General features: G+C 34.1%; 1 protein-coding gene across 1 annotated transcript in view; it reads left to right on the forward strand.

Annotated features, from left to right (window-relative positions):
- The window catches only part of LOC107105053, a 25,830-nt gene extending 10,994 nt beyond the window's left edge, over window positions 1-14,836 (forward strand). Inside the window, exons 6-18 of the mRNA XM_015405172.1 lie at window positions 102-112; window positions 4,094-4,149; window positions 8,178-8,450; window positions 8,641-8,931; window positions 9,562-9,846; window positions 11,200-11,325; window positions 12,342-12,371; window positions 12,520-12,546; window positions 13,239-13,286; window positions 13,912-13,968; window positions 14,197-14,223; window positions 14,350-14,379; window positions 14,691-14,836. Coding sequence (XP_015260658.1) covers window positions 102-112; window positions 4,094-4,149; window positions 8,178-8,450; window positions 8,641-8,931; window positions 9,562-9,846; window positions 11,200-11,325; window positions 12,342-12,371; window positions 12,520-12,546; window positions 13,239-13,286; window positions 13,912-13,968; window positions 14,197-14,223; window positions 14,350-14,379; window positions 14,691-14,731 — 1,302 coding nt within the window. The 3' untranslated portion in view covers window positions 14,732-14,836. The remainder of the gene's footprint in view (window positions 1-101; window positions 113-4,093; window positions 4,150-8,177; window positions 8,451-8,640; window positions 8,932-9,561; window positions 9,847-11,199; window positions 11,326-12,341; window positions 12,372-12,519; window positions 12,547-13,238; window positions 13,287-13,911; window positions 13,969-14,196; window positions 14,224-14,349; window positions 14,380-14,690) is intronic.
- The last annotated feature ends 4,698 nt before the right edge of the window (window positions 14,837-19,534 follow it).

Here is a 19,534-nt window from a genome sequence, read left to right on the forward strand (position 1 = left end):
AAGTGATTATCTTAGTTATTTTCAGATAAACATTAGCTTAACTTAACCTACTTAAGTCAAAACACAGTCTTCATATATCTTGTATTTACCTCTGTTTGCAGGCACAGCTGAAGTAAATGGTAACAACCAACCCATGACTGAGGACAATGGTACATTTACTTTTTTCTTTTCCTTTTATTTATAGAACTTCAGATCACAGCAAAAGTACTTTAGTTCTCAACTAAATAGTTCATTTTCATGATTATTATTAGTTATAGATGAGCATTTTTCTCAAATTTAAAAGAGCAAAATCTTTTTACCTTTTCTTTTGGATTTTAAAGATGCTATCCTTTAAGATTTAAACCTCTAAACCAAAAAAAAATATTTTTGAACTTCTTATGTTAAACATCATTGTTATTTTCTCTGTTAAAATCTTTCAGAAACAATCTAGCTTCACCTGGATTCCTTATGGAGATAGAATTCAATTCAAACCAGATTCCTTTTATTCACTAGTTTATATTAATTTATAGATATAAAGATACTTTATCAAAGCAACAGAGAGGCTTCACACCTTTTTATCAAAGGCAAATTGTGCTTCAACACTAGCATTGATGTAAAAAAGAAAAGTAGATCTTGTGCATTTTGAAGAATATTAAAACTGCAAACAATTCATAATTTAATTCATTTAATTTATAAGGGAATTCAGCTTTTTTTTTTAGTATTTATAACTACTTGCTGTATTTTTTTTTATTTTTAACACTTAATGCTGTGTTTCTACCCTGTTTTCTAAAGCACAGATGATTTTCATTTAAATGTTTATTCATAAAAATTAATCTTGATGTTTTATCTTTTTTTTCAGACTCAGGACGTGGCTGTAAGTATTACTATCACAGCACATTAGGTGACAGTTTTTCTGATTGAGGATGTTATGATGTTGCCAACGTGTCGGCTTTCGGTAGATTTTGTTTTATTCAGGTTAATAGAATGACGGTAAACAAAAGGTTAATCTCAGAAACAACAGAAAGGCTGTTAGTCTTCCATGGTTCAGTTAAGAAAAATTAAATAGGATGTCTTAATTTAATGTTGTCAAAGGTGAATAAATTTCTTTTTTCATTTTGTCTCAACAGCTGGTGGATCCAATGAAGGAAGCCAGTTAAATGGTGTGATTACTGGAGAGTAATCATCTAAACCTTTGTCACGTCATGGAGCCTGCTTAACCAGTTTGCCTACTTTAAACCCAAGCCATGCCAACATAAAAGTATCGCTTTTTTCTGCGCTTCTAAAGCACTTTCTGAATAAGAAACTTAAGTTTTGCGGGTTTTTACAGTGAACATGGTTTTAGTCCTTAAGCTGTTTTAATCATATAGGTCAGTTATCACAGTGTTACTCTGTTTGAATGTTACTTTTTTAAGGTTTTCCTGTGCAGGTGTTTGATTTTATTTCACCTTAAGTTTAGCACAGCAGCATTTCAACAATTTTAGCATCTTAAAAGTGGCTGTTACATGTGAGCCTGTGAGACATTAGAGCTTCTAAAGTGTAACTTTTACACTGCAAAAGCTTTTAAATCATTTGACTTACAGACTAAATATGGTAAACATGGATCTGTTGCTCACTAAAACTACGTCTATGTTGAAAGTGATGTTACCAACATAAAGTGAAACTTATAAAGCTGATGTAAGCCAAATTAAATGACTGAAACTTCAACTGAGCATTTTAAGGGTCATAGATTGTCAAAAGTTGACAAACATATGTGGATTTGAAAAATTACCGAACCACACCAGCTGTTATGGAGGTGAAAAACAGGAGTGTTTTTTTAGTATACTGTCACTCAGATTAGTAGGAGAATCTATTGATCTTTTTCTTTCAAATATTTTGAAGCAATTTGTATGACTGAATTTCACTTTTAAATGCTATAAACTAGTGATTATACATAAAAGTAAATAGTAAATTAATTGTATTCTGTTGAGTGAAAATGCAAAAACAATTGTCTAAGAGGGTCACAGAATATATTAAACAATTCAATTTTAATATGTGTATTAGAAAATAAAGAATATGATTCAATTGCCATATGTTAAGTGTAGTTAGACGTAGGGAAACTCCAAGTCAGAGACGTTTTCTGACAGTAGAGTGCTGCCTTAAAAGTTACTTAAACAGAGTTGAGTAAAAAACATACGGTACTTGCTTGAGAAGGGAGAGATAAAAATCTGCACAAGTGTTTTCTGTTAAAAAACTTGTTCCTTTTTAGACGTAAAACCATGTGGAGAAGATAAACAATACGGATAATTTCGCAAACTGTTGATTCATTCACTTGGAGCAATAAAATGCTTTTTAAATTTTATTTTCATCTATTGGGGGAGAGCAATTAACAATGCAGATATTTATTTTCATTTAGCAAACAGAGCTTTGAAAAATCTTTTCAAAAACATTGGTGTAGTTTTCTAGTAAAATCCAGTTTCTAGATACGGAAACATTTCAATATGAGCTGAATAACGTTAAACTTCTGGTTAAAAACATAGACGTTATAAGCCTCAACATATTAAACCTGAAACATGAGCTGATTTCTGTTAAACCACACAAGGAAGTAACAGACTGTAAAAACAAGGCAGCATGGTGCGTTCACTGAACCTTTTTAAGCTCCAGCTTTTATTGATCTCTTTTCTTGGTTTTAAATATTAATCATAACAACATATAATTTCACTGGATTATGTTATGTTTCATGATAGCTGAACTATGAATATTGATAGTGGACAACATTTCGACATTTGATCCATTTCACTGAAATTCTTCATAATTTAATTATCCTACATATATAAATACTTACAGAACCTGATTTTAAGTTGGTTATGCATAAAATATATCTCAATTTGCAAAGAAATTAGATCTGCTAAACTGCTAATGTGTGTGTATATATATATATATAATATATATATATATATACACACACACATTTTAGACTAAGATAAAAAATTGGGAAATAAATGTTAAGCTCAACACATTTTTTGTGCCTTATTCAATTACTTATGGAACATTTGTACTGGTTTTGTAGACTTTAAATGAAGTGAATTTGCTTAATATATGTGTGCTGTCTTTTTGACTTATATGATAATGAATAAAATTCATGCAGAGCTTGATAAGTAATTCTAATGAAATGATTTCATAATCTTGAAAAGATTTCTTAAATAATAAGGAACCCAATTGTCATGCAAAAAGACGACGGCTGTGTCTGAATGTCTGCCCTAACCACTATATAGGGCACTATATAGTGGTTAGGCCATTTTAAATGAGTGTCTAAACGTCTAGTGGATGAAAAACTAGTAAACTCGAAATTAAATATAGTGATCATCCATGGTCACCAAATGAGCAGATATATCCCAGAATGCTTTGCGTGGAGAGCTCTCCTCGCGGAGCATTATGGGATTTGCTTTCATAGCAGGCCGCTGTTGCTACCCGACAGCCTAAGTAGTGATCATCTATCTGAACTGTCAATTAACTGAGTTCGGTATATAGTGATTGAGAGATGCAGGGGTTGGGGCGGACGTTCGACCAACATATATGTTTTTTAATCATTGATTTGGATTATTAATTGATGAAATAAGGCGGTAAAAGTATTTTTTCTTATCTAAAGATTTTTGCTTTTTTTTTTTTGTTCCACATTTTCTGCTGTCCGAGATTATTTCTGATGCTGTAGCAATAATTTAATTTGACATATTTGATAAATTGAGCGCTTTTTATGACTGCAACAATTGACTTTTTCATGTAACCAAAACCAGCTGATCATGTGTCAAAGTTGCATAAATCAAATAAAATGTTTTTTGTTTTTTTTTATTGTGGTATGTGTATTAAACTAGCAGGTACTTGAAAATATGTTTACTGAAACTTTAATTTGTTGAGGCTGATGTGGAAGTGGTTCAAAAGTAAGAATTTTATAAGCAAAGCAAAAGTTGTCTAACTGACGACAGTCCCTGAAAGCACCATGGCAATGATTAAAAACAACACCTGTAATCCTACCTACCAGTCTAGCAGGTCTGAATCTAGAGCAGCACAGAGAGGAGCGCCTTCCAACAACCGGGCATAAGAGGTTCTACTCGAACACCAGAACCTGATTTGGGTTCAGAATGTCTCTTCTCACCATTTTGGTCCTTTTGGGGACCGGGCTGACAGTTAACAGTGGTAAGTTGAGGTTTTATTTTGACATTAACTTTCATCTTTTTAAAAGTGAAAGCAAAAGTGTTAGTGCGGTTTGTCGTGAATCCTCGGTTGTTGTTTTTTTTTTCCTGTTAAAGTTTGAAAATATATTTGTGTAAGGTTTAGTGATATAGATTTAGTTTATAAAATGGAAACAATCCTGCTGTGGACAAAATTCAGTCATCTGAAATACCCAAGAAAATTCAACTGAGTGCCACCATTGTTCCTGTTCATTACTTCAGTGTCAATACTTCTTATAGTAAATGATCAATATGATTCTCTACCTCATAATCTAATAAATTCAGATGTAATATCTTTATAATTGTTTAGTATATAAAAGAGGCACTAGAAAAACACCTACATTTGGGTCATAGACAAACACCTCCATTTTTTCATAGTATGGGTATAGTCTACCAATACTATGACCATTTTACTTGTTAATCTTCTAGGAGACAGAAATATATATTTAAATTTCACAGATTTTCCTCCACCGTGACATAAAGAGCTGTTCCAGGAAGCCATAAATGCATTTTGATAGTTACAAGGAAACATAATAAAGGTGTGGCAGACAGGTTAAAACCTGCCAGACAACATTGGAGAGATAACTTTTACATGATGAAGACATCAGGATTGAAAAATGGACTGAAGATAAACAGATAAACACAGTTGGAAAGTTTAAAAGTTGATTAAAAAAACAACAACCTTCAAACAGTATCATAAAAACTGTTGGTTTTTACTGATATGGAAGAACAAAAACTAATTTAAAATCATTGGTAGTTGATCAAAGGGCTGAAAAAGCCAACAGATGCATTTACTGGTCTGTGAAAACATATCAGTTACAGCGTTCAGGAAGCAAAGAAAACCATCTACATTAGGGAGTAACAATCCTAAGGGGTCAAAGGTAAACTTTATTACCCAAGAGGGACAATTTGATCTGCACAAACGAGCCTCATAAAAACACCCAACAGTAACATGAAGAGAAAAGAGAACCAGTCATTACTGTATGGTAGTCTTTAATTAATGCCTTTATCTTCTATTTTAGATCCCACCTAAAGGGTATTTTACTGTTTGTTGAACCAACCAAATGTTGAGAGCCAGATAATCTCTTATCATTTTTTTTTTTCTTTAATGCTCTCCATGGAAAATATTCATATTTTGAGTGATTTGGAACATTATAACTAAACAATGTTCCAGGTTGTATGGGATAAACAGCACAGTTGATTGACTGAAGCCAAGTTTTTCATTTAAATAAGTGTTTAAACTATGCCTAAAAGGCAAACAGGATCCCATCTAATATTATTTATTGAATCTTCAAGTTTCGTTCTTGGTTTTTATTTAGTTTTGTAAACAGAAGAGGATGACAGTGCCTTGATTCCGTTTCCAGTCCGTTTCAAAGACAAAATCAGAAGTTAGGTTTTTACATTTAGCCTTCGATTTACTAGGATCAACGCATCAGAACTTAGAGGAGTACTTGAGTTTATTCAAAGCCATAATAGTGGACAAGTTTTTAGCCTTTGTGAGATCTCTTTTACAGTATGGATTATAATCTTTTCTCATATTTGGAGATGATATTTCCTGAGCCAATGATGGCTTTATTGTTTCTCTCCCTGTAAGGTTTAGAAGATTCTTGTTAAACTAGTTTTTATTTTTAAAACAGAAGTTTTCCTCAAACGAACCAGGTTAGATCACTTTAATTATTACAAGTAAACCGAATAAAGGTGTGGCCATCAACTTAAAACATGTCAGACAGCACCCCCCATCACAGTGGATGCAAACATTAATTACGTTTTTTGTTCTGAAATAAATCCATATCCAGTTTATTTTGGAATATGACAAATAATAACTGCTAATTAAATCCAGTATTACTCTTTGCCTACTAATAATTATTTATTGAAGTTACATAAGAACTTTTTTCTACCGTAAAATAAGTCCATTATATAGGTTCCTTATGAAACAAGCATTAAACTGATAGATGGTCAGTAGAAAACAGTCAGTGTCAAATAATCACATAACAGGCTTAAATCTGAGACAAGTGGAGTGTTGTTTTGTTTTTCTGAAAAGGTTTTGACACCTATACAGGGGTCTGTGGGTTCTGGTGGATTGTTGATATGAATATTTGTTAGATTTCTGCTGTTTCAAAGCACATCCTGTGTCAGACGCATCTTGGAGTCTTTCTAAGAGCAGTGGCAGAGCCATGAAATGCTCATTAGGATGGCACTGGTCAGGCATGAAAAACTGGGCACTGAGGTGTGGCTGAAAACTGATAGAGGCCAAAACTATTTTAATGTCAGTCTACTCTAATAGCACAGTACCAACAGGAAAATGAACAAGCAGAGTATATATAATTTACTAAATAATGAGTGATGAGAGGTCAGGTTTTGTTGAAGCCGATACAAATCTATGTTGTCTAAGTCGATTATGGTTTTGCATTATATATGTACTGACTGGGTTGTTGTTTATCTTTAATGACATAGAAGACTCCTTGATGAGCGAGACTCATAATTTTCCCTTCTTCCCCATAAAGCCCAAAAACCTTGTTCTGAAAAGAGCAAGAGGTCCTGTTTCATCTTATTTAATGCTATTATGGTGTTGAGAATAATTTACTAACAACTGGAAAATCCCTTTGTTAGGACATTCTGAGAGTATCACTGCTGCCCCCTTCTGGTTTAGAGCAAACCTTCTGGTTTGCTTGTTCCCCTCTAAAACAAAGGAGGTACAATATGTTTCAATGGAAATAATATATCAGCTGGTAGGGGTGGCCAATGATAGGCAAAGGGTAGACATTAACACCCCTGGCCCCCTTCTTGGCACCGATAACTCAGCAACATTACGGATAAGTAATTGATTTGCATCAGATTTGGGTTGGAATTTAGGAAACACTCATTTAAAGTGTCTCAAGATCAGGACTGAGCACCAGCAGCTTTGAATTGCTCCATTCTATGGAGCGTTTGGTATATTATTTTTAGACATTTTTTTTGTTGTTGTTGTTATGTAAGTTTTTTGGATGACATTTTTATTTCTACAAGAATAGTGTGACATTTTGTCTTTTTGACCCAATGTTGATGAGGAAAATGCATATGGCAATTAAAAGGGACAGGTAAAAAGAATGAGGAGTCACAGGGATTAATTCAAAAACAAGGTTTTTATTTTTAACCAAAAAAAAAAAAACTTACAAAAAGTATTTTGATTGATTGACAAAAGGTCAATCAAAAAGACAAACTAACTGACTACATAACCAAACATAACTAATCTTACAAAGAAATGACACAAAAGGGTATATATACACACTGGATGATCAGACCAATAACATATTAGGGGTAATTAAAACTAATCAAACAATAACAAATTACTAAACACAGCAGTACAGTTAGGTTTGGCAATAAACTAATATACAAGAAATGAAACCACACCAGCTGCAAAACAACTTCAAATTAAAATGCAAAAAAAAAGAGAAAAATAAGGAAAATTCAAATCCCCCCATTTTAGCAGCAGCTGGTGGAACAGTCCAATTTCCCCTTTTCCCCCCAGATCTGAATCTAAGCCCTGGCTGCCATCTCTAGTCTGGCCAAACTCCTAAGCACCATGGAAGGTAGGAAACAAACATTAGTGACAAAAACTCACAAAGAAAATCTGAATAAGTGGATCAAACACAGTGAACTAAATGTGCGCTTTCAAATAGAAAACATGTATTTGAACTAAGAATAAAGTTTAAAAGTATGTGTACGATTTAGTAAATAAAGGTGAAGGCCCATGTATAGTACCAACTTTTAAGGTGTGGCCATGGGTTTGGCCATCACAATATGAATTCCTCTCAATTCTCTCTTTTAATTTTGTTTCCAAGATAAGCTAATATGAATCAAGCTGTGTTTGGCTAAGCAATAATCAGGATTTAACTGCTGTAATTCATTTGCTGTAACTGAGTTAATTTATTTTGAATTTGAACCCTAAATGTTACCATATCTCATCATTAGCAAATAATTCACTTCCTTATTTTTCTGTCTCAAATCTTCCAGAATTGCACTCCCTCACTTACATCTACACGGCCTTCTCCAAACCTGTCACTCTCCCGGGGCTACATGAGTTCACCGCTATGGGTTTGCTGGATCACAGGATGATTGATTACTATGACAGCGAACACCAAAAGAAGGTTCACAAACAGCAATGGATGCAAGATCACCTTGAAAAAGAGTACTGGGAAAAAGGCACCCAGTCCAGAAAGAGCAAGGAGCAATGGTTCAAGGTCAACATCGACATTTTGATGAAACGAATGAGACAGAATGACACCGGTAAGATCTGAGGATATGAAAGTATTTATAATCAATGATAAAAATTATAAAACTTATTGTAAATAAATGACTTATCCAAACACTATTACTCTTACTAGAAAAGATGTTTTAGTTTATTTCCTTACTCTAATTTTGAATGAAAATCACTTTTTCCATATTAATTAGTTGTTCCTGTTTTGTTTTCCAACAGATACCCATATTCTTCAGTGGATGCACGGCTGTGTGGGTGAAACTAAGCCAGACGGCTCTCTGAAGTTTGTCAAGGGGATGGACATGTACAATTATGATGGAAAGGACTTTCTGTCCTTCGATGATGACAAACAGGTTTGGGTTGCTCCAATTACAGCAGCATTGGAAACCAAGAGGAAGTGGGATGATGTCCAGGTCCTGAAGGAATACACCAAGGGCTACTTGGAGAAGGAGTGTATGGAGTGGATGAGCAAGTTCAGAGACTATGGGAAAGAACAGCTTGAAAACGCCAGTACGTATATTATAAAGCATGCATTTATATTTGAATGATTGTTCTTTGGTAAAATGGTAAATGGCATGTACTTATATAGCGCCTTTATTCAAGTCAGGAGACTAGACCAAAGCGCTTTACACTACATTCATTCACCCATTCACGCACACACACTGATGGTGGCAAGCTACATCTGCCCTGGGACTCACTGACAGAAGTGGGGCTGCCGTACACTGGCGCCACCGGGCCCTCTGACCACCATCAGTAGACAATGCAGGTGAAGTGTCTTGCCCAAGGACACAACGACACTGAAAGTCAGAGCCGGGGCTTGAACCGTCAATCCTTCGATTTCAGGGCAAACCCCTACATCCGACACCACTGTCGCCCCTTTTCAATAGACCTGTAAAAATGTCAAAGATAGAGGGATCTTTGGTATTAAATGAAAACATACTGTATGTCTAGACATCATAGTTTACATTTAAAGTAGGCAGGTGTGAAAGATAAGGTAAGGATTTATCAAAGAAATATAATTGTTTCCTTAATAGATGACTAACTTTAAAATATAGGAAAACATATTAAATGGAGAAAAATTAAATCGTATGATGGTTGAATTGTCTCCCCGCTGATCCATATCTTATTGTCTGTTTTAAGAACCACCCAAAGTGCACATGTACACACGAAAGGCCAAAACTGAATCAAACGTCATCTTGACCTGTCTGGCCACCGGCTTCTACCCTAAAGACATCATTATGAATATCAGAAGAAATGGACGTGTACTGCACAAGGATGACGGGCTGACGGAATCCGGGGTTCTTCCAAATGATGACGACACCTTTCAGAAAAAACTCCATGTAGAGATTCTGAAGTCTGATGTTTCCACCTACACCTGTGAGGTCAACCATCCTGGCTCTAAATTGCATGTTGAAAACAAATGGGGTAAGAGACCTTTTAGATGCACTTCTAGACCTGATTTTGTATTTAAATGGTAAATGGCCTGTTCTTATATAGCACTTTTTGAAGTCAGGAGACTTGACCAAAGCGCTTTACACTACATTCAGTCATTCACCCATTCAAGCGAGGCTGGTGTACACCGGCGCCACCGTCAGTACCCTAGTCTGACCACCGTCAGTAGACAATGCAGGTTCAGTGTCTTGCCCAATGACACAAGGACACTGAAAGTCGGAGCCGGGGCTTGAACCTTCAATCCTTTTCCATTTCAGGGCAAACCCCTACATCCGACATCACTGTTAAAATCAATGCTGTTGTTGGTTTGACCAAGATCAGTTCTCCAAATTCAACATCCAGCATACTAAATGTCTTCCCAATGTTCTGATAACCTCTAGTTAACAAAAAAATGTCCTTATACATATCACAAAAAAACAAACATTAGTAGATTAACACTAAAGATAAGGCTTGTTTTACATACTTGCCATGAATTTTATTCAACACATTGCTGAGGGTCTGAAATATTTAGCTTCACCTAAACAGAGGTTTCTGTTTACGCTAATAATGTTGATTAAAAACAAAACTAGAAAGAATCACTGACATTTTAAGGTTTCAAAACATTTCTAACAGTTTGAAACTCCAGGTAACTACTGTAGGAGCCACTATCCACAGATAAAAAAGTAATTGAACACTAACAAACCTTTCAACGAGTGTCTGGCTTGTCAAAGTTACTTTAAGAGCTTGTTAAAAACTAATCTTAGGGGGTCACAAAAGAACTAAAGACTAATATTCCCTAAAATCAGTATACATGGTTGAACAATTGGAAAAAGATGAGGTGAAGCAGGATTTTTTTTAGATGATAACTAAAATGCCTTTTCATCATTGCAACATATTCATAATATTCAGTAAATATTTAAATAAAATTTCAAACTACTTTCTTGATCCCAAAGAGAAATTAAATAATCTGACTAAAAAGGTCATTTATTCTCAATTCACCAAGTGAAATATTTCCTTTAAATGAATGACTTACAGGCTGTACATTAAGCGTGGTTTCATTTTTGTCACTTTGTGACTTTTCATTACATTAATATTAAATTAAAAAGTTGAACTTTTGAGCATTAAGAAAAAAGTTTAACCAATAAAAACTATGTTTTTTTCTGAAATACTTGAATTAAAGTAAACAATGCATCTATAAAAAGGACAAATACTTTTCTTTTAAACACATTCTAAGCTTTTAAACTGTTTTGAAATAGATATAAATTTGAATGGGTTACATGAAAAATAAAACTGATCTGCTGGAAGTAAACTAGAACTCATAAGATTTATTTATTTTTTTTTTGTTAGATCACACTCTCATTGCTGATGGCGGAAATTCACTCCTTATCATTATTGGTGTTGCCATTCCACTGATTTTGGCTGTGACCATTGGTGTGGTACTTCTTGTCCTTAAACTGAAGACAAAGCGACTGGGTAAGAAGGCTTTTCCTGTACTTATAATAATATAATTGATATTAATTTTGTTCCCTTACTAGATGTCTCTAATATTAATATTTGTATTATAAAAAGTTCTGCAGCTAGGTTAAAGAGCATTCAAAGCCACATTTACAGTAAATGATATAAATTAGGGTGGCTAGATGGCCTGTAAGATCGTTATTGTGAAAAAGTTATCTATCATTTTCTAATGAAACACAGATATTACTTCCCATACAAATAAGAAAAGGAAAAGAATTTTCCCAAAATAAAATATTTAGAACCTCTAACAATGTATCAGCTGTTCTAGTCTACAGTATTTAAACATCAAAGCTGGTTGATAAAATGGAATGTCTGATACAAAACTTTTGTATATGCATGTATCTGTTGAGCACCTCCTCCATTTACATATTTAAACTCAGGTTTAGGTATTTTTAAAATAATTTTCATGTAGAGTACTTATTTTTCCTTCGCTCTGACCTCACAATTATGCCCTGGTTTCTGCCAATCACTGGAGTGTTTGCATAAAATTCAATCTCAACATTAGCATGCCTTTGATCTATATTAGCCTTCAAATGAAACCTTTATTTTAATTGTTTTAAGAGGACGACAACAGCAGTTTTCTTTTTGTTTGTTTGGAAAAATCTTCCTGTTTTTCCAAAAATAAATGTTTCAAAGTTTATGCATTAAAATCTTGTTTTAAACTATTATCTTGTTAGGGCCTTTGGTATTGTGATTTTTAGTATGGGTCATACAATATTAGGATAAAAGAATATAGAAGCCTGTCATACAAAGCTATCTTTTTATCTTAAATGAATAAGTGTGTTAGAAAATGGATGGAGTACAGTAAAAATGACTATTCTTTCATTTTAATTTTTTGGGGTCAAAGCTTTTAACATAAAATATTTCCTTTCTTTTATTTTTTTGTACCACACCCCCTCTGCTTTACTTCTGCTAATAAAATGAAATTGGTTTGTTTTTTAATGTTTTAATTTACTATTGTTTTATATTAATAGATTGCGACGAGAATACATCCTCCAATCCAAGTAAGTACTTTATTTCTTTGCTGTGCATTTGTCAACTTTCTTAGTACTCTGTAATAAGTACAACTGTCACACATACTGAGATCCATTTTTCAGATTAGTCAGCTGTGTTTAAGTACTAATGTAAACCAATATTTGTCTTTGTTTGTAGGTCTTGTTTCTGTCAGCACTGGTTCAGGTAAGTTGCAGGCATACTTTTCTAAACTTTGAAAAATGTTCTTTCTGCAATGTGGTAACAATCCTATAGTTTAAATCTTGAACTTTCCTAGTGTCGGATGTATATAAATGTTTCAAATAGCAGAGGGTTCAATGAATAGCAGTGACATTTTAACACCGAACAAAATGACTCCTTCATTAACCATGCTCTTATTTTCTTTAATGCTAAAACTAATCTCTGTAAAATCTTAAGGATTATTATAATTGATATCTTATATATATAAAATAATCCCTTACATATATTAAGGGATTATATTAAGTTATTCTAGAATGGATTTGCTTTATCTCAAAGTCAATATTTTGAAAGCAATTAAACAAGAAAATGTGGGATATTAAAAGGCAGTAAGTTGCTTTAACCTTCCTTTACAAATTGATGAGGTGAAGATGTCAATTATTATAATTAAAAGAAAAAAAAAAAAAAACAGCACCTTGTTAGAAGGTGATACAGAAAGACGATTACCACAATTTGTGGCACACAAATGAAGATTCATGTTTTATTGCAAGTGTATTCTGTTTCTATATCCATAGTTTTTGGATATTCTTAGCCTGCTGGCTCCGCAAAATGTGATAATAGTTTCATAATAAAATAAAATTTATTGATTGATGAATTACATAAAACAGGTGAAAGTATGGATGTTCTAATTTTCTTTACAGATAATTCATCCAAAGATACTAAAAAAGAGGAAAAAGACAGTCTGCTGGGTAAGTGTTACATTCTATATAATTAAATAAAGTGTATTTATGCATTGAAAGTCATGATAGAATGTTGTAGAGTTGGTTTCATAAAATAACTTTTAACTCAGGAATATTTCAAGACGATGGTGTTAAAAACTTGAGAAATGTGAAATTAGAAATAAAAAAAGGAGTTAAAATTAGTAAGCTAGAATGCTGTTTTAAATGGAACACTAATTCTGTAAGTCACATATCGAATGAATGGATGAATGAATCAACAGTTATTTCAGAGAAACCAGTAAAAAAACAATGCAAATATGCAAAATTATAATTAATACCATATATATTTGTTACATGTACTGTACTTGTGATAAAATGACCTGTGTTGCAATGCTGATTACAAAGCTTAAAATAAGCTTCTCTTTCATCCTCTAAAAATATATAACAAACTTGGTGAAACAACAATTTTACAGATAGATCAGCCCTTATATTCTTATTAATATTTTATGTAAGCTGTTTATCTGCAAGTAGTAATGACGATAAACCCAATAAAACCAAATAAGGGAAAAAGTTATGATTCTGTTATGTTCTGTTCAAAAACAGCTAAAAGCAGTGAGTCCTGTATTTACTGTTTTTGCTTGAATCTTGTGTGTAGATAAACCCCCCACAGCCTCTGATGAAAATAAACCTGAGCAAGAGAAAGGGCTCCTTGGTGAGTTTTCTTTTTAAATTATTTTCATATTTTTACCTTTTGAATTAATAGTATAATAGAACTGATTATTCTGTCAATTTTACCACTTATAAAATTGCTTTTTTATGTCCCTTTTGTAGCACAGTCCCTCTGTGAATAAAAACAACTAAAAAAAACAAAAAAAAACACCAAACCTTAATGGGCTGGTATTCATTCAAATAAATGACAAACTATTTTTTGTCTTAACAGACACTAAAAGTACATCCTCTGATTCAAGTAAGTACTTTTTATAAATCATATCTTTATTGTGTTAAAATACAAATGCCAGATATAGCTATGGTTATTCTTTTATTGAGATGTATATAAGCATGAAGATATATCAATCTATGCCTTCATTTGTAGGTGGGGATTCTGGGACCAACTGTCCGTCAGGTTAGTTGCAGCCATGAATTTCTACTCAGTTAAAAGTAGAAATGTCAGGCAATAAAAAAATATCAACAAAATTGAATCCTCCAAATTTTAATTCTCATTATGAGACCAGTAAAAATGACTATTCTTTATTTTTAATAAAATTTCTGGGTCAAACCTTTTAAAATAAAATATTTCCTTTTTTTTTTTTAGTTTTTCTACCACAACCCCTCTGCTTTACTTTCGCTAATCAAATAAAATTGGTTTGTTTTTTAATGTTTTTAGTTACTGTTTTCCATAAATAAGATGAAACCTTTTATGTTTTATTTCTGCAGTGTCTTCCAGTGATGAAGAGAAGAAAAATGACTCTGAATAATTGCTTTTCCCAACCATTTGGAAGAAGATTTACCAGAATATCTGAAAAATAATCACATGAAATGGAAAAATAAATAAATAAAACATAACAACAACAACAATAAAAACAAACAACACTCTGTACTCACCTACATACCAAAATATTGTTCCAAAATATGAAGGTGGGCTAATTCGGTTTCTCTTTCATGTGTAATGCAGGTTGTTCCCAGTGTCCCACAGTCTTTATGTGAAGATAACGAAAAACAACATAACTTCATAGCTATCCTAAAACTTAGATAAACTTTTTTATTTAGAGATAATACATCAGAAATAAGCTTTGTTCCTCAATGTGACCTATAAAATCTGAAATTCAAAGGAGTCTGATGAATGATGAGCTTCCAGCTTCATTTATAAAGCCCATAAATCTATGTTGGGATAACAGGTAATGAATACTGAGAAAATATTTTGCAGACTTTTTGTGAAGCTACCATTACGTGATTATTAATCAAATTTGGACAATAATTTTATTCAGGCTTTTTTCAGTTTAGTTGAGCAGTTTCATAACAGTGGTAATTGTTGTTAGAAAAGTTTATAACATAAAATGTATAAACTTGTTTTCTTACAAAAAAATATGCTAAAACTCCACATCCACAAATTCCAAATTAGTCAAAGAAAGTGTTTTCAAAGATACTGCAATGTGACTTGGTAAATTAAACTTTACATTTGAAAATAAAGTTTGGATTAGAGTAGTAAAATATATTTTCTTTAGAAGATTCCCACTATATATGCTTTTAGAAGTCATCTTTAATGGCTGGTTTTGGTGAACTCATTAAATGTTTTTTAAGTTCTACAATGTTTAAAATATATGGTCAAATATTTTTAATTTCCCCATTCTGGGACAGTAAAGGGATTTTCTATTCTATTCTAAAATAAGTAATCTTTTTAAAGCATTTTTTAATAGGATGATTGTTCTTCTTACATTTTCTATTCTCTATTATTAATAATGAAATACAAAGTTGTCCATAAAATGTATTTGATCCAGCTTTTTATTTTTGGCTTATATCCGTGGACTCTGGGGCTTTCTTCCAATTAAAGTTAGATGATAAACTGCTTAATAAATATATATGTTTTTAAGTATTCTGTACTTCTCATACATTACCTTAAATATGTTACATGTTTATTATTCTTTTTTTCTTTATTTTAAAGTGTGACAGTAAGAAAAAAAATCTATTTGCACAATTTCTAAAAGGATGTAGTAATTGTAATGACTTTAAAAGTTATGAGCTAAGGTGGTATCAGGAATCCCACAATCCTTTCCTTGACATGATCTATAGTCACAAACACTACACTAAAATGAATGAAATATTTTGTCTCTTCTTTTATATTACAATAGAGTTACGTGAGAGCATATGTTATTGAGGCTTTCTCAAGAAATAAATCTTCATATAACTTTGTGTTTTGTTTTTTTTCTATATGGCCAAAGACCAGTATCCTTTAAGAGTCGTAGTTTTTTACATTGGGCCCTTGATTTTATGTTATTACATCATGTTCTACTCACCCATATGAGTTTTGTGTCATTTGGAGCTGCTCTGAAGATATACGGTTAGGTTATATCCAAGTAACGTCTTCCTATGGGTAACGAGTTGAAGGCACAAACTAAACGGTTCATCAATTATTCTTTATGGTACGTTGGCATTCATAACATGTAGGCGAATTACTGTCCCCCCAGACATCCGCGGTTATATTTTTTATTTTTATATATTTTTTAAAAAAGCGGAGTGTGTATGACGTCATCCGCGTGTGCCGGCTACCATTCATTCATCCTGTCCACTGAACTGCAGCTAGTTTTACTCACATGCCTGGAAGATGTCTAGTGCTACTACCACAGATGATCTCACTCTCGAAATGGAATTGAATGATTCGGATTAGCTAGCCGAATGAATAGAAGTGGTAGAGCTTAGTCTTTTGCCCGGGCTGCCTGTCACAACTCCAGTCCGGCGTGCGGATGATGTCATACAGCTCGCCACCATCAGTGTGTGAGTGTGTGCGTGTATGGGTGAATGACTGAATGTAGTGTAAAGCGCTTTGAAATCTCCTGACTTGAAAAAGTGTTTGAAAAGAACAGGCCATTTACCATTTAATTAGCTTACTATAACCCCTTTTTGAGAAAGGATAGTAGTTTAGTTAACACAAAGGAAAGGTTTTTCGAATAATAATTTAGAAGAAAAAAAAATTAAATACAATGTTACACCCTAAGTTACACCCTAGTTCTGTGTCCAGCCAATCTTTTGGTTAAAACAGCCCATCTTATATGGTAGTGTTTTTTTTGTTTGTTTTTTACCGATTTTTTACCGATTTCAAAAAAGACCAAACCAACAAACTTTTTCCTTTGACCAAAATATTGGTTAATTTGTGTGAGGTCCTATGGGAAGCCACCGTTGTAAATTGGTTGAGTTAGAATCACATTGGTTAATACTGAATACTTTGACTGAACCATTAAAGAAATCGTACACCCAAAACATGATTAGCCTTCATTTTCTACTCACCCCCATGCTGAACAACACTCTGGAGTACTTTTTTGATATCTCAAATGCATCTGGAGATCTGGGAGGCTTCTTGCTGTCTGCTGACATTCAAATAATGGAGATCTATGGTACCCGAGACAGAAAGGTCCATAAAAGTCCACAAAAAACATGTCAATATTCCTCCATACTGCTCGTCCAATGTATTCCAAGTGTCCTGAGTGGGTAGCATCCAGAATTTACTCGAAACAAAGTCATTTAGAATGTTTTTAGAGCATAAACAGTGGTGTATAGGATTTCCTGAAAGCGCGCGCCTGCGACTTCACGACGCTACGGAAACCGCGGCAGACCAAACCAGATGAAAGATATCAAAAAAGTACTCCAGAGTGTTGTTCAGCATGGGGGTGAGTAGAAAATGAAGGCTAATCATGTTTTGGGTGTACTATTCCTTTAACCCTGGTGTGAAGTTAGAATGAGTACTGAGAGGCAATATGCAAGGAAAAAAAAGTTTTATTTTACTCTGCAGAGGAGAACAACAAAAACAGTTGAACTGTAAAGGGCTGGTTATACTCCTGCAGCAGTGTGTCGCAATGAGCTTGACGCAGACATTGTTGATTTATGCCCAGTATTGAAGCCTGATCCACGCTATACGCTTGGGATCTAGATATGGCCGAGTAAGTGGGTGCGAGTTTGTCCGACAACGGAGGGACATGACGGGGAAAATGAGCGGGGATCCAGTTGGAAAAAGGGTCCAAGGGTTTTTGTACACCTCGCTCTTATAGCTGGTCCAACTTCACCAGTTGTGGTGAAAAACAAAACAAGCCGGCCTCCTGTCTGCGGTCACCTACAATATGGGAGATTTGCAGCAGAGTGTCTGCGGAGGGGCGGGGACGACTTTTTGTTCACTGCGACACCTACGCAAACGACTTAGTTTTGAAGTATAAATCAGCCTTTAGTGTGGCTCTGGTAGGGTAGTTGCCCACGCCTGTATATAAATAGAATTCTCACACACGAACATTGAGTCTTCCCAAGAGAAACACTTAAGTTAATCAAGGACATAAATTTTAGCCATGGCATGAAGGAGGCTGTGTGAACTCATTATCTCTCATGACTTTCCCTTCACCCTTGTCTAGAGTAGGGAGGCATCTGCTTTCTGTCCCCCTAAACAGTACAGCATAGTGAATGGTCAGGATGTCTCTATCATTACTCCTACTCAAACAGGCACACTCAAAAGCATTTTGTCTCACAAAATAGGCCAAGGAAAAATGTGATTCCACACTGGTTAACGATAAATCAACCATAGTTATACAACGCATGGCAAGCTACATCTTTGCCACAGCTGCCCTGGGGCTAACTGATAAAAGTGAGGCTGCCGTACATAGGCGCCTGAACCGAAGACCCTTTGGTTGAAGAGCAAATCATGCATCCAATGCTACTATTGTTCCTAATACTGGTTAGACTTTAACACTATTATTTTGAATCAAATAATTTCCGTGCAGTACATCTACATATTATTGTAAGTAGGCTTGGAGTTGGAACGATATTCCGCCCTGGCATTTTTGCATCTACACCGGCACCCCCCCCCCCACCCCCGTCGTCGAAAAAAAATTGAAGCGCTGTAAAAAGTGTGCGTCTGAAATGTGAAACTCAATACGAAAACACATTGTGAATTAACCAATCCATCATCTTCATCAGTTGACAACCATCACCAAGACTTCTATAATGCGGTTTGCCCGGCTTTGATTATTAACACGGATGCAACAGTTGGTGCTGCTGCGTAATGTCAACACTTTAGCAGGGTTGTCAGATGTCACTGACTCACGTTTTCCAGCCCAAAAAAATGTCATAACCCTCCTGCATATACGAACCCTCGCCCAATTTGAATTAAAGTCTAATGATCAGTTAGGCCATAAATCTAAAGAAAAACATTTTTTACCTATAGACAGCCAGCCTAAACTGCCACATTGGGACACATCCCAACCTGGCAGCAATGCACGTAAAATGGGAAACGTTAGCCTTTAGATACAAAATCCCAACATGCAACACAACATATTTTTGCAAAATATTCTAACATAAAACCCCCAAATATAAGAGGAACATCATAGTTTGGTTTAAAGAAAGCATTTTAGTTTAATTATAATTTAGTTTGTTGCAAGGATTTTAAAGTTTGAAGAAATAGAAAATTACACCATATGCCAACGTCACAAGGATGTGCATGACAAGGAAGGGCTATATATATACCGTAAATTCTCTAATATTGGCCTGTATTCCAATAGCGGCCGGGTCTCTAATAATGGCCGGTC

Source organism: Cyprinodon variegatus, unplaced genomic scaffold (assembly GCF_000732505.1).
Source record: "Cyprinodon variegatus isolate N-32 unplaced genomic scaffold, C_variegatus-1.0 Scaffold2031, whole genome shotgun sequence".
In the NCBI taxonomy this organism is placed as follows: Eukaryota; Metazoa; Chordata; class Actinopteri; order Cyprinodontiformes; family Cyprinodontidae; genus Cyprinodon; species Cyprinodon variegatus.